We start from the raw sequence: 14,975 nt of genomic DNA, 5'->3' as shown, positions 1-14,975 counted from the left end.
GATTTCCAAAGATCTTCAAGATCACCTTATTTTAAATAGTATATAGAGGGAATATATGGTGCAATACAGACAGACAATTTGTCAAAGGAACTATCTTAGAGTATTTACTATGCAGCCTGGTGTCAACAGAAAAGTTTTGATACTAAGTGATATTCATCAGTTTCAAAATAGGGCTAATGAAATTAACCTTTGTATAACACACCTGAAAAATGAATTTCTAAATATGTCTGTTCTTGGCTACTTTTAAAACTTGAGTCTTTACCAAGTCTGTAAGGAAGGTGTTCATCATTTCTAGGAGTTTTACTAGAAATTTATTTTACTTCCTTAAAATGAAATTATTAGCTATTATCATTCGGATTATATAAATTACTTTTAAAGGTTCTGATTAAAATGATTTTTGTTTCAGATAAAAAGCAGTAAATGTAAAATGATTGTTTTCATGTCAACACAAGATCTTGTAGAGTTCCATTATGACTTGTTCCAACATTTCTTTGGTGTGTCAGACATTAAGTTTGATCCTGAAGACCAAATGGATGGTATTGGAAATGATGACAGCATACTTTTCTTTAAACTTCATGGAGATATGCAACAAAAAGTAAGACTTTGTGTTTGAAAATGGTATAAACCTTGGTGATCATTGTAGATATTTGCTAAGGTTTGTATTTGGTGAACTTGTGTAAGGTTATGGTAGGGTTGAGTAACACGAACATGTCTATTCACATAACATTATGTACCTGTCCCAATTCAGGAGCCTGTAATTCCGTTGATGTTGTTGTTTGATTGCTGTCGATCATATTTGTTTTTTGTAGATTCTGCAACACAATGTCACAGAAGGGAGACAAAGAAATCCAACATTTCGTCTTTGGAATTTTGCTAAACTTGAATATGAATAGAAGCATCTTTATGATCAAAAGACAGTATCCAGAGCATACGTTTGAAAATATTTATTTTTCAATTTTCAGTGTTTTGCGAATAAAATGACTTAATTGCTTTTGCAGTTAATACTGCAATACAGTCGAAAGTTAAAAAATTTGTTTTCAAACATCAATGGAATTTTACCAAACTTTTTTTTTTCTTTTTTTTTCTCCTATCATGCTAAATAAAAAATAGAAAAGGATGCTTAATTTAATATTTTAACAGATTTCTGATAATAAATCTTATACTTTCAAAAGGAATACAAATTCAATGTATTGTATCAGGAAATATTGCACAAGTCCTTCAAGTCCGAGTCTAAATATATTTCTTGGCTGTTGGATTTCATTGTTTAGGGTAAATATCCATATCATACATATTCTGTTTGTAGTTGACTTAGAGTTATACCCCGATAGATGGTTTATATTGGTTAGATGTTTCAATAAAATTGAGAATGGAAATGGGGAATATGTCAAAAAGACAACAACCCGACCAAAGAGCAGACAACAGCTGAAGGCCACCAATGGGTCTTCAACGCAGCGAGAAAATCCCGCACCCAGAGGTGGTCCTCAGCTGGCCCCTAAATAAAATTGTTTACTAGTTCAGTGAAAATGGACTTCACACTAAACTCCAAAACATATAAATGAACTAAAATTAAAAAAACATACAAGACTAACAAAGGCCAGAGGCTCCTGACTTGGGACAGGCGCAAAAATGCGGCGGGGTTTAACATGTTTTGTGAGATCTCAACCCTCCCCTATACCTCTAGCCAATGTAGAATAAAGAAACACATAGCAATACGCACAGTAAAACTCAGTTTAAAAGAAGTCCAAGTCCGATGTCAGAATAGGTAACAAAAGAAACTAAGCAAAATGACAATGATACATAAATATCTGTTGTTTTGTATGTTTCACTATCTATTGTTTTGTATGTTTCAATATCTATTATTTTGTATGTTTCAATATTTATTGTTTTGTATGTTTCACTATCTTTTGTTTTGTATGTTTCAATATCTATTGTTTTGTATGTTTCAATATCTACTGTGGATTCATTAATATTCGTTGGATACTAATTTTCGTGGATTTCGTGGGTACAGGGGAACCACGAATTTAAATGTTCAATGAATTACAAATTTTCTTTAGGAATGTATGCAGACTTTGCCAAAACCACGAATTTAAATATCCACGAATATGCAAGTTTTCCTCAATCCACGAAAATTGGTACCCACGAAAATAAATGAATCCACAGTATTGTTTTGTATGTTTCAATATCTGTTGTTTTGTATGTTTCACTATCTATTGTTTTGTATGTTTCAATATCTATTGTTTTGTATGTTTCACTATCTATTGTTTTTTTTTATAGAAACAAGGAGATGTGGTATGATTGCCAATGAGACAACTATCCAAAGTTAAAATGATGTGGATGAAAGTAATTATATGCATCCATACTGCCTTCAACAATGAGAAAAACACATACCGTATTGTCGGCTGTAAAAGGCCCTGACATGAAAAATATGAAACAATTCAATTGAGAAAACAAACGACATAATTTATAACAAAACAAATTACGAAAAAAACAAAACAAAACATGAACAGACGACAACGACTGAACTACATGCTCCCGACTTGGGACAGGCACATAAAGAATGTGTATGTTTCACTGCATTTTGTTTTGCATGATTCGTTAATTATTGTTTTGTATGTTTCAGGACAGAACAAAAGCTTTCCAGGAATTTTCTGCGACAGATACTGGTGTTTTGTTTTGTACTGTGAGTAATGAGGGCACTTATCTTGCTGTTTTTTAATCATTGTATATCAATAAATTGAATAAAGTGAAGATCTTTCTATCAACTTTTTGTATACTAAATCCTTATTTCATCTGAAGAATTAACTCCATACAGGTCTACAAACCGAATTGTAAGGTTGTTCTACTTATAATTCAAATCATAAATTTGCTCCAAATGAAAAAACATTGGTAAAAATCAACCATAATGAATTTAAAATTCCATGAACTGAACATACATTTTTTCAAGACGTCATTGATAAAACTTGAGGGAAACACATTATTACAGTTCTATCACAAACAAGGCTTTATACGGACGATAAACTTATAAAGCCAAAGATTATTTGATTAATGGACTGCACATTGGAGTAGCGGTTTAAATATTATTAATTTCAGGTTTCCATGATATAATAGCCGTAATCATTAAAAATCAAATTTCTATTTCAGGATGTGGCAGCTAGAGGGTTAGATTTACCCTGTATACAATGGATAGTTCAGTATACAACACCAGGTGGAGCCACTGATTATATTCACAGAGTGGGTAGAACAGCTAGAGCTGGAAAACAAGGGCAGTCACTCTTGTTTCTCATGCCAACTGAATCAGAATATGTACCAGTTCTCAATAAAGACAATATTAGGTTTGTAATTGATAAAGCATAACTGAAAAAAATGAGGCGAAAGATACCAAAAGGACGTTCAAACTCATAAGTCAAAAATAAACAGACAACGCCATGGCAAAAAAAGAAAAAGACCAAGAGACAAACAACAGTATATCAAACACAACATAGAAATCTAAAGACTGAGCAACACAAACCCCACCAAAAACCGGGGGCCTCAGGTGATTATGAAAATTCATTGATTGATGGATGCTATTCAGGACAATACCATGACAAACAGATATGAACTTTGCTTTGTACTAGCATGATTTGTATGTGATTGATCAAAAAGTAACAACAGCCCACAAAGACCTTACCCAAATGCTTAATTTTTACAATGAACTGATCTGTTTTTTCTCTTAATTTAAAATTCTACATATATATTGGAGAAGCAGTTAATACTAATTTCCTACTCTTTGGTTATGACCAAGTCAGTGATAAAATTCAAAGTTACTGAAGAGACAGCTAGCTACCCATCAAGGTTCATTGGGATAAAATATTTAATATAAAGGTCATTGTACTGTCCCCAACAATGAAGACTTTACATATCATATCACAACTATAAATGTTGCCAAAAATAGTAAAAGAGTTGAAGATAAAAACAAAATTAATTGACAAAAGCTTTATACCATTATCTATATCTTTTACAATGATCTTTTAAATTTGACACTTCATTAGCCAGAAAGTGAAGAAAATCATCAGCTTTGGCAACTCATTATCATTGATAAAAAAACACAAACATATTTTTTTGCTGTGATAATGTTTACTTCTATAAACTAACTTAGGACTTTTTTTGGGAGAAATGTTTGACCCTTTTCCTTAGATAATTTTACATTTACATGATGAACTGTTGATGCTTGTTTTTTCACATTATAGCTTTCCCGAACTAACCAAAGTGTGAAATTTGCCTTTAATTCTTATTCTACCTAGCCTATCACTGCAATTTAATGTGGCAAATACTGGGTGCCTTGATATCTATACCAATTACCTTTTTTTTGTCAAGTATGCTGAGTAGGATCCAAAGAAATATACTGAAATTTGAATATCTACATGACAGAATTTAAAAAAATTTAAACATCTTGTAAAAATTACTTTTAGATAAGTTTCTATTTGTTTAGTGAAAAGTTATGTTCCATAAAAAAAACTACTCAGGATGATTTTAGATTTAAGTAGAGTTATCTCTCTTTGTTCTTTCTGGAACATATTACAGGGGTAAATTCAGTAAATAAATATACGTCATCAGGGACCGCCCATTTGGGGGAGAGCTTTCTGTATAAAACTGAAGTCATGTGCTCTTCTGATTGGTAGATAATGTTTGTAATAAATATTTTTTGATAGATGGATAAAAACTAGAGTTGAAAAAAAATAAAAAATAAATGCTGAATGTACTAAATTTTTTTACTACAGAGTTGAAAAGTAATGGGGGTCAGTGAAGGAATTAAGTGCGAATCTACAGTGTTTGTAAACAAGGCCATGTGAATGCCCAAAAATGCCGCATGACCCTATGTTTTTATTGTTGCAAATGATAGGGCTACATTTGTACTTTCATGAATGATATATGAAATTTTCTAATTTCTAAAGGTAAATCAGGTATAAATTTAATTCAAGACATAGATTAGCATTACAGTCAATGGGAGATTTTTTACTGAATTTACCCCTATAGGAAAATATGCATTCTGTCACTGTACTTGTCCAAGGCCACACAATAATCACAAAACTTATTTCCTGTGTATATTAATGTAATGGAAGCATTTTGGAACCATTTGAAGTTGTTTTTTTACACAAATTTCTATGTTTAACTCGGCTATCTAAGATGCACTGAGTGTACTGTGAGAGGAAGCATGGGGTATATGGTAAAAATCAGATTTTGTGTCCAGATTGAAAGAAACAATAGAAATTACACTTGAGAGTTATGATATCAATGAAAGGCATAAATATTCCCCCATTTTACAACACATTTTGCACATATTTCTCCTCATTATGTGTAAAATCATATGGAAAATCAGAATTACCTCCCTTTGACAGTGTATTTTTTTTAGCTGTGTTTCACCATGTTAAGTTGTAGAACAAGTTGTAAATAAGCACTTTTCAAGTATTTTAACACTTGAATAATCTGACCGCATGAAGATATTCATTTATTTTTACATAACGCATTGCGTTTCTTTATTTAAAAAAAATTGTAGATAACTTTTTATGATTACATGCCCTTCATCTATGAAACTAGTGTTGAAATGTTTGTAATTGGATTACTATGTTAAATAATTGCTTTTAAATATTCTAAATTGTTACTTTAATCTTCCAAATGCAAAGTTTGGTCATACCCAGTCTTATTTTTTCATATTTGGCACTTTTTTCTACTTCAGTTTTGTCTGTCTAGTTTTGGCGAAGAAACCATCCTGATGTTGGGGTAACAGGAATTTCTGCAGAGTGATTGTTAATGACATTTTGTGAACTTTACAAGTAATTAAAACACAAATTTAGTTAAATGAAACATAATTGTTGGTTTTTTTTGTATGAAACTGCTTAAAAAAGCCTTTGAAAAGTGTTTTTGTGGTCTTTTCAGGGTATTTAATCAAAAACTTCCATATAAGGCAAAATTTAACTAAGAGTACATCAAGACTTTAGTTTCTAGATGTACTTGCAATACTGGTCAAAGCAAACACAGAAAACAATTCATATTTATTAAGCATAGTATTTTACACCATTCTTTTACAAACAGTCAATATGCAACTTTATATACCAAATATACATTGGCCGCAGTATGGGCTGTAGTATAAATTTTCCTCTATCTTTACAAGTTCAGCATTTATGAATGTTGTATTGAAACTGGAACTTGAAAATTGGATACATTACATGATTATTACAAAAAAAGAGGGAAAAGCTACTAAAAAGTCCCTTATAGGGGTAAATTCAGTAAATAAATATACGTCATCAGGGACCGCCCATTTGGGGGAGAGCTTTCTGTATAAAACTGAAGTCATGTGCTCTTCTGATTGGTAGATAATGTTTGTAATAAATATTTTTTGATAGATGGATAAAAACTAGAGTTGAAAAAAAATAAAAAATAAATGCTGAATGTACTAAATTTTTTTACTACAGAGTTGAAAAGTAATGGGGGTCAGTGAAGGAATTAAGTGCGAATCTACAGTGTTTGTAAACAAGGCCATGTGAATGCCCAAAAATGCCGCATGACCCTATGTTTTTATTGTTGCAAATGATAGGGCTACATTTGTACTTTCATGAATGATATATGAAATTTTCTAATTTCTAAAGGTAAATCAGGTATAAATTTAATTCAAGACATAGATTAGCATTACAGTCAATGGGAGATTTTTTACTGAATTTACCCCTACAAACGTTTCATTTTAGTACTCATGAGTTGTTTCCCTTGCAAAAAGATGGAATTTGGTTTTTTCACAGCAATATTTCAAGTATCTAATAAATTAAAAATCTGTTTACACATTTGGTATGATATGACATTATTTATACAACTAAATCATCCCTTTGTGATAATTTTATTATTTAATATAAAATTTGTTGATATCTTTCAAATATAATATCAAGATTGTGAACTACAAAATTAGTGTAAGGACAGTTGTAATGTTTGATGTAATTAACCGTCTTTATCTGGGGTTGTGAGCTTACTCAGTGATCGTGTAGTGAGAGTAAGACTGCTATCACCAATAGTTAAAACAATACCGCACCGCTTGGATGTAAATCTGGGTCTGGGTGCAATTTATGGAACCTTCCAATAAGGAAGAATGATGATGGAATGCATAAAGATGCTGATAAACATACCAGGAAAAGTGGTGAGACTTGATTGTACTGAATTTTGGTTCTTCAAAAAAAAAAATTAATACAGGGAAAACTTCTGACTAACACTAAAAAGAATCAAATGGCAAAAGTCATACCTGTGTTTTACATAAGCCAAGCTTCAAATACAATATCTTTGTCTCTTTTATCAACAGTCAATTTTAGTTTATTGTTTGGATGACAAAATTTCACATCACACAAGTTAACTGAAACCATGTTCCCTACTTTGGCAACAAAATTGTATGACTTCATAGGTAGCCTTCTGGTGTCACACTTAAACACCTGGTTTATTAGGACTGGAATATTCTTCAGAAAATTAATAAAATTTGACAAAAAGAAGATTTTTAGGTGAAAATGTGAGTTTTTTTTCTCTTATTTGAAGAAATCACTATTATTAAATTTGGGAATCAAAATGGTGACTTTCCTCAGACATTTAGCTTTAGAATTTTACTTTGTTGTCATCCTAACAAAATCACTGATACAAAATAATTACATTAGAATACACAAATGTATAAGTTAAAACAAAATAATGTTATGTCTTTTTAAGATAATTTTTTACATTTTTTATTGTAGTTTAAATGAAATGGAGATGAAAGAAGTTTTAAAGAACTTAAAAAGCACTGTTTTACAGATGAACCATGACCATAGTACAAAAGTAATATTGACCTAGAATTCCTATTGATATATTGATTTTAAGTTTGATAGTTTAATTAAGACTGTCAAAAATGATTGTTTTTAGTAGATGACTTTAATTTAGTATTTTGATAGATTTTAGTCGGACTGACCCATACCCCAAATCTTTGTTTAGTTATTACCAGTAAAACATTTGAGGTAGATCGGGTGTCTTTTTCTGAGTATCCCTTCTGGGCATGTTGCAAAAATACATTTTTGTTTTAAAAATACTTTACCAAGTATCATTCAATATACAACAAAAAATATCTAAAACTTGAAATTTAAAGATTAACCTATCAAAAAATTAAGTGTTGTAAAGTGTATTTAAAATTTTCAGAAAATATCCTTTTAAAATCAAGGGGAGATAATGTATTGAATTTGATAGGACAATTTGTGTTTTTGGATTTTTCAAGAAAATAAGGCCTGTGGCCCCTATTTTTATTTGATATTTCAGTAGTATAAATGAAAAACAATTCTCTCATAGTAATTTTAGCCAATTCTATCGTTTAATGTTTCCTCAATAAGGAAAAACAAAGTTTCCCCTATCATATGACCAATATAAAATTACTCCCGATATCCTTAATTTCAATGTATTAACGAAAAAAAAAAGGTCCATGACCCCCAGTTTTTAAATTGAAATTTGAATGAACATTGACCCAGAAGTCTTTTACAGAAGTTTAAGAAAAAACTATCGTTGAACATTTAGACACCCCAGCTCCCTTAATTCTATTATGACGTTCTTAAAACACTTGGAGTACACACCTGTGGTAAAATACTAATATATTATATGTCAGCTGATCGGCAACATCATGATTTGTTTGAGCTGTTCCAATGGTACTCCCACATCATAGGCTTTTATTAATGAGTTACCTAAGGTCATTCAGTGTAAATTGCATCATTGAACAATGACATAAGAATGTAACATTCTACTGGAAAATGCACAAATGTGAAACTGAAAGTCGTAAAAACATGGAAACATATTCAAACGATGATAAAAATTTTGTTGAAAGCCCATTTTTGTAAATAAAAGTAAGATTATCACTTAACTTCGTTCAACCCTGAATAGGTATCTTATGGTAAATCGTTTAATCATTTAACTTATTCAGTATTCTTTGTTTTTTTCATCAGTATTAATAGTGTGTTTACTTACAGATAGATAGATATTTTATTCTCTAAAACCAATTAACAAAGGTACAGAGAAGGGAACATAATAATTTAACATACAATGCTTAAGGAGATACTTGGAGTAAATTTATACATAAGAGAAAATTCATGCAAAATAGAAAAAAAAAACGAAAAATGAAAAATAAAAAATAAAAAATATGATATTCGTAAAAATTAAAAGATAGATATAGATACATAATAATTTGAAAATATTTGCTTTCACTTAGAGCGCCATGATCCAAAAGAATTGCCTTAATTGTCCTATTAGAATAGAAATAATGCTTTTGTGGTAAAATATTTAGCATTAAGGGCCAACCCATGGTAAAATCACTATATATAAAGCACTCATGAATTATTTCTCAATAACATTTATTGGCTGGTGCTTCATATTTTTGCAAGCTCAGTGAATTATTCAAAATGACTGATGGATTCCTCTTACAGATATTGTTAAAAGTGTCAGTATATCATCTCCAAAGAACTTAAAAGAAACCCTAAAATAAATGCATTAATAAGGACCTCAAATGAGTTTTTTTTTTAGATTTGAGATAATCCTGTCAGACTTGAAAATGACTTATCATTTAGGAATTTTGAACACAGGTGTCACAATGCATAAATCATTCACTTTTTATTTACATTTGTCACAATAATTCCAGTATATACCGGTCTAACTACAATGTCCATTATTATTGTAGAGATCAGTGCCACACACAGTAGAGGAGACAGCTACATATTTACAGATGTGTTTTGAGAATTATATTTTAAAAAATAAATCCTTTGGTGAATTGGCAAAGAAAGGTAGGTTTATAATAAAATTAAACATTTGCTATATTGTCTGGCAATTTGGGGTGATTGTCTTTTATACTCTGAATTTAACAGGTGATGGACCTATTAGACAACAAAGAAAAAAAAGTATGAGCTATAATGAGGACTCATTTGTGATGTAAATATCTTTTGGAGTAAGGCTCAATATTTAATTCTACCAAAAAAATACACTGACAAAAAAATTCAAAATTCATGTAATGTCCAAGGGTATATCTGAGTTTTGGTCAGCATTATGTTTGTTTTGTTTAACTGTACCAATGAAAGTTAAATTTTAAAATAAGAAGTTATGTTATGATTGCCAATGAAACAACTCTCCACAAATGACCAAATGACACAGAAAATACAGTAAAAGAAATAGAACATTAATATGAATGGAATATGTAGACAGCTCTCTCACAAGCAAAAAACCCTAACTGTAAAATATTGTTTACATTTCTTTCAGCATTTCAATCATTTGTGAGGGCATACAGTACGTATCCATCTAGTCTGAAACACATATTTCACATAAAGAAAATTCATCTCGGACATCTTGCTAAAAGTTTCGCCTTACGAGAAGCACCCACTTCAATTACTGTCAGTCACCATGGAGACCAGATAAAGAAATGGAAAGAAAAAAAGTAAGTTGAAAATAAGGCAAAGTTTTACCTGTATCTAGCTAAAGGTTTTATTTACCAAAGATTATTCTATAGTAAAAAAATACATGCAAGTTTATTTTTATTGTAGTAGATAGTTGTCTCATTGGCAATCATACAACATCTTATTTTAATATGTTATATTTGTATCCAAAAGATATATTTTAATTCCAAATAATATATGAAATATTATTTTATATTATATGTGCAAGCATTAAGCATTTGGATGAATTCCATATCTTGTAGTACTTCTTGAAAATACACAATGTATTTGTGAAACACTTGTACTGGTACATAAAAAAACATGAAAACTGAATGAATCTCATTATCTGTGTTATTTCATGATGATGATGATTGGCTGCTTAACATCCAGCGGCAAATTAATATGCATATTCAGAACGAGAACATGTTAATGTAATGTGAATATTATCCCTGCTTTGAACTCTACCAACACGCTGAGCTGGATTTTTTAACGTGCTAGTTCACAAGGTAACAGTTTGCAGGAAGACATGTCACCTTACCCGGACACATTATTCGGACTCCGAGCCGACCAGTCTTTGCTCTTACTCCTTAATGCCACGTGCGTAGCGGAGAAGCAGCAAATACCAATTTTAAAGTCTTTGGTTTGACCTGGCCGGGGTTTGAACCAATGACCTCCCTTACTCGCTACTACGAGGCCATCGAAGAAAACTCCAAACAGCAAACATGAGGATCCAACAAAATAAAACCTTAAAACTACATTATATCTGGGAATAGAAGACCATATTATATCCCAGATTATAAGGAAGCAAACAACAAAATTAATGCTTGGAGCTTTAAATGTTATACAGATAAACTTTTAGTACACAGAATTATGAAATTAGAATAAAATTGTTCATTTTATATCCAAAATGTCTAGAAAAGTTTTGTTAGTCATATCATCTAATTTTTTGGGTGGATGTTTACCTTGTAAATCATTTTAGCCTGTCATCATTAGGTAAAGATTTAAAACACATTAAAAAATCAATATAGATTACCATAATGAGCTATGGCACAGTTTTATGTCTTGTTATACACTTAGAATGAGCATAACATTATTAAATTTCCTTTTAAATTTTAGGAAACAGAAAGAATTAAATAGACGTGAAACTTCAGGAAAATTATCAGAATTCAGCAGTGGACTCTCATCAGGAAATATTCATAAACTGAAAAATATGAAGAAAGTAAAAAAGACAAAATTAAAAGCAAAATAATACATATTCTTATTTTCTCTTCATCAGTCCCAATTAATTCTTATTGCCTATTAAATAGCTTCATATGATACATGTACCTACAACATCTGTATTATCTTCTTGTAAGGAAAGAAACAAATGTCATTTGATTGTATGCTCTCCCAGTCATTTGTGGCCAAATGTTGACTTCCTGATGTCTACTTTTTGTAAACCTCTGTTGTTTGGTTGCTGTCTCATTGATCATGTTGCATGTTGATCTCAACTCCACACCTCCTTTTATTGAAAACAGAAAATTTCAAACTAGTTGCAACTCTTTCTATCAAAGTCAATCCGACTGACTCTTCCATCTGTCAAGTCCTTCAGCTACATATTTTTAATTAAAAACACATTTTTGGGTCAAAGATTGTATGAATGCAATCAAAACTTTTATGTAACTGGCTTAATAGCAATATTTTCAATTAAAAAAATAAGAAAATGTGGTATGATTGTCAATAAGACAACTCGCCACCAGAGATCAAATGATGTAAAAGTTAACAGCTGTAGGTCAATGTACAGCCTTCAACAATGAGCAAAACTCATGCGGCGTAGTAAGCTATAGTAAGTATTGTTTCTACCTTTGAGAGATCAAACATAGTGTAGTGAGGTCAACATTCTTTAGATCATATCCTTGCCCATGTCAAACAATATTCACTCAGATATTCGAGTTACATAACATTGATGTGAATGTGTAAAAATTTCAAAGCAGACAAGAATACATAGATTACATTTTTTTCAAATGTGCTTAAATATGAAATATATAGCAGAATGTTCTCGTAGTGAAACACTTTTGACCTCAGACAATTATGAATATGGTACCCTAGGGTTATTCCAGAAACAAGTGTCATGTGCATTGTAGGATTATCAGCCTCACTTTCAGTACTTTTATAGTCAACTTTGAATTAAAATTGGTTTTTCTCTTTTTTCCATAAACATATTTTAAAAAGTGTTTAAATAAATGCAGAAAAGGGGTCCCTACATGAATATGACTCCAAGACTTTTCATGGAATTGGAATCAAACTTACATATGGTAATAAATCAGGGCCGTAAATTACATAGAGGCATGTAGGCAGTTGCCTCCTATTGCGGACTGACAAAAAAAAAGAAAAAATGAAGAAAAAAATACTGAAAAGAAAAAATTGTTAAAATCAAGCATTATTTTAATAGCACTGGTTGTTACTTTTACGTCTATTAATGAGATTGGGACAAAATGTACAATAGAGCAAGCAATCAAACACACGCACTTCTACCCAAATATAAAACAAATACTTTTGCATCTGTTAGCCTTGCCAGTTGGGTCCTGCAGTTGTGAGAGATCGTTTTCTGAGCTACGGCGCCTTAAAACATGGAACAGGTCAACAATGACGGAAAGCAGATTACATGGTCTGGCTATGCTACACATAGAAGTGACAATGTTGGCAATATTGAATGCATAGACGTGCTAAAGAGATGGGATTCGTCCGGGCACAGAAAAATCCCCTTAGCAATTGACAAAGCCTAACCGAATAAAATTGTCAGTGTAAACAAAAAGTGTTACGTTATAATAATTTGAATTTGATAATTAAAAGTTATTAAGTATGCATTTTCATTTTAATGTTCGAAAATTGTGTCTCTGAAACGAAGTCAAAATAGCTCGATTGGGACAGCCAAAAAAGCATGATAAACCACAAAAAAAAGCTCAACTTTAGGGGGCCTTTCATTTTAAGTTCGCAAATTGTTTCCCTAAACATAAGTAAAAATAGCTTGTGAAGAGTCATAAAGCAGGATAAGGCGTAAAAAATCTTACTTTACCGGCACACGTAATCTAACTCTGGTTTATAACTATTTTCAATATATTCCAGGAGCTTATTTATTGAAAAATAACAAAAATTTAACAAGTGGTGAATGCCGAGGAGGTACATTGCATACAGGGAAAAGGCCCGAAAAAAATATATTTCTGCTTAAAATGGGTTAAAAAAAAAATTTCGCCACGCTCCGCTCAGTGAAACTCAGCTGCCTCCCCTTACAAGACAGGCAATTTACAGCCCTGTAAATATTGAATCTATTATTTGTGAGGTCATTGATGACTTAATAAATCTTGTTGGCAAAACTGTAAATTGCTAGGCACTTATTACACATGCTTAATGAGTCAAGCCGTATTCAACTGATTTTACAGTTTGTTCTTATGTTCCATTTATGTGCTGTTTAACCAATGTCCTAGTTTAAATAGGGTGAGAATTGACACTCACAAATATCTTTAACACCACCACATTCTTTATGTGCCTGTCCAAAGTCAGGAGCCTGTAATTCCGAGTTTGTCGTCGGATACTGTCTTTTTTTTTGTTTCTTATGTTATAAATCAGGCAGTTGGTCTTCTCATTTGAATTGTTTCACATTTTGTCATATCAGGGAATTTTATAGGCAAATATACAGTTTAAGTTTTGCTCATTGTTAAAGGCTGTGCCATGACCTATAGTTGCTTACATTCACATCATATGGACTTTCGTGGATAGTTGTCTCATTGGCAATCATACCACATCTCCTTAGGCTTATTTACATATTTGTTTGTTCTGAATAGATTCAAACCAGAGGTCATATGCATATGATAACATGCTGTGTACTGGAAGGCAACATTTCTAATAAATACTATATTCTCTTATTATGTTTTTTAAGAAGGTGAATTTCGACTTGAATTCAATTAGAAAAAAAAAATGTTTATGAATATTAAAGAGCTAGCACACTAAATTCTATATTCCACACCACATGTACAATGTTCACAAAAGAGATATGCCAAAGTTGCACTCAACCTGTATACGTACATTGTATAGCGACAAGCCTAATGTTATAAACATGAAAATTTAACTATCTCAAGTGGAGAAATAATGTATCCCATTCGATGCAGTGGTATAATCTATATAATATACTATGTATATGTTTGGGATTTTTCACAATGCAATTGCCTTGGTTGCCTCATAAATAAAATGTACATGTACCCCCTTGAAACCTTTTACTACATTACAAGCTTGGTACATGTATCTTTAACATGTTTGATGACTGTATACAAGACAAATGAATCTTCTTGTTTGTTGCAAATGTAGTTTTAAATGATTGGTACTTAGTAATATAAATAAATGTATAGTTTACATCTGTACATGTTTTTATAACTTTATATACATGATATAAAATAGATTTAAAAAAAACCTTATAAATTTTGACTTCATAGTACATGTATGTATTTCAAATCATTTAACTTTGAGAATCACAGGTTATTACAAATTCAAACAAAAATTCGTCTG

The 14,975-nt window shown here is 31.1% G+C and overlaps 1 protein-coding gene and 1 non-coding gene across 2 annotated transcripts in view; both read left to right on the top strand.

The window, feature by feature from the left end:
• Positions 1-11,691, top strand: part of LOC127729330 (probable ATP-dependent RNA helicase DDX31) — a 41,137-nt gene extending 29,446 nt beyond the window's left edge. Inside the window, exons 11-17 of the mRNA XM_052237088.1 lie at positions 407-595; positions 2,621-2,680; positions 3,142-3,332; positions 7,737-7,818; positions 9,692-9,794; positions 10,264-10,438; positions 11,553-11,691. Of these exons, the coding sequence (XP_052093048.1) occupies positions 407-595; positions 2,621-2,680; positions 3,142-3,332; positions 7,737-7,818; positions 9,692-9,794; positions 10,264-10,438; positions 11,553-11,685 (933 nt within the window). The 3' untranslated portion in view covers positions 11,686-11,691. The remainder of the gene's footprint in view (positions 1-406; positions 596-2,620; positions 2,681-3,141; positions 3,333-7,736; positions 7,819-9,691; positions 9,795-10,263; positions 10,439-11,552) is intronic.
• On the top strand, positions 6,967-7,096 carry LOC127731290 (U4atac minor spliceosomal RNA). Its single transcript, XR_007995612.1, has one exon. It is a non-coding gene; the product is annotated as a U4atac minor spliceosomal RNA (small nuclear RNA).
• Positions 11,692-14,975: the final 3,284 nt, after the last annotated feature.

Source organism: Mytilus californianus, unplaced genomic scaffold (assembly GCF_021869535.1).
Source record: "Mytilus californianus isolate M0D057914Y unplaced genomic scaffold, xbMytCali1.0.p SCAF_2, whole genome shotgun sequence".
NCBI lineage: Eukaryota > Metazoa > Mollusca > Bivalvia > Mytilida > Mytilidae > Mytilus > Mytilus californianus.
This window is presented reverse-complemented; position numbering and strand designations above follow the sequence as displayed.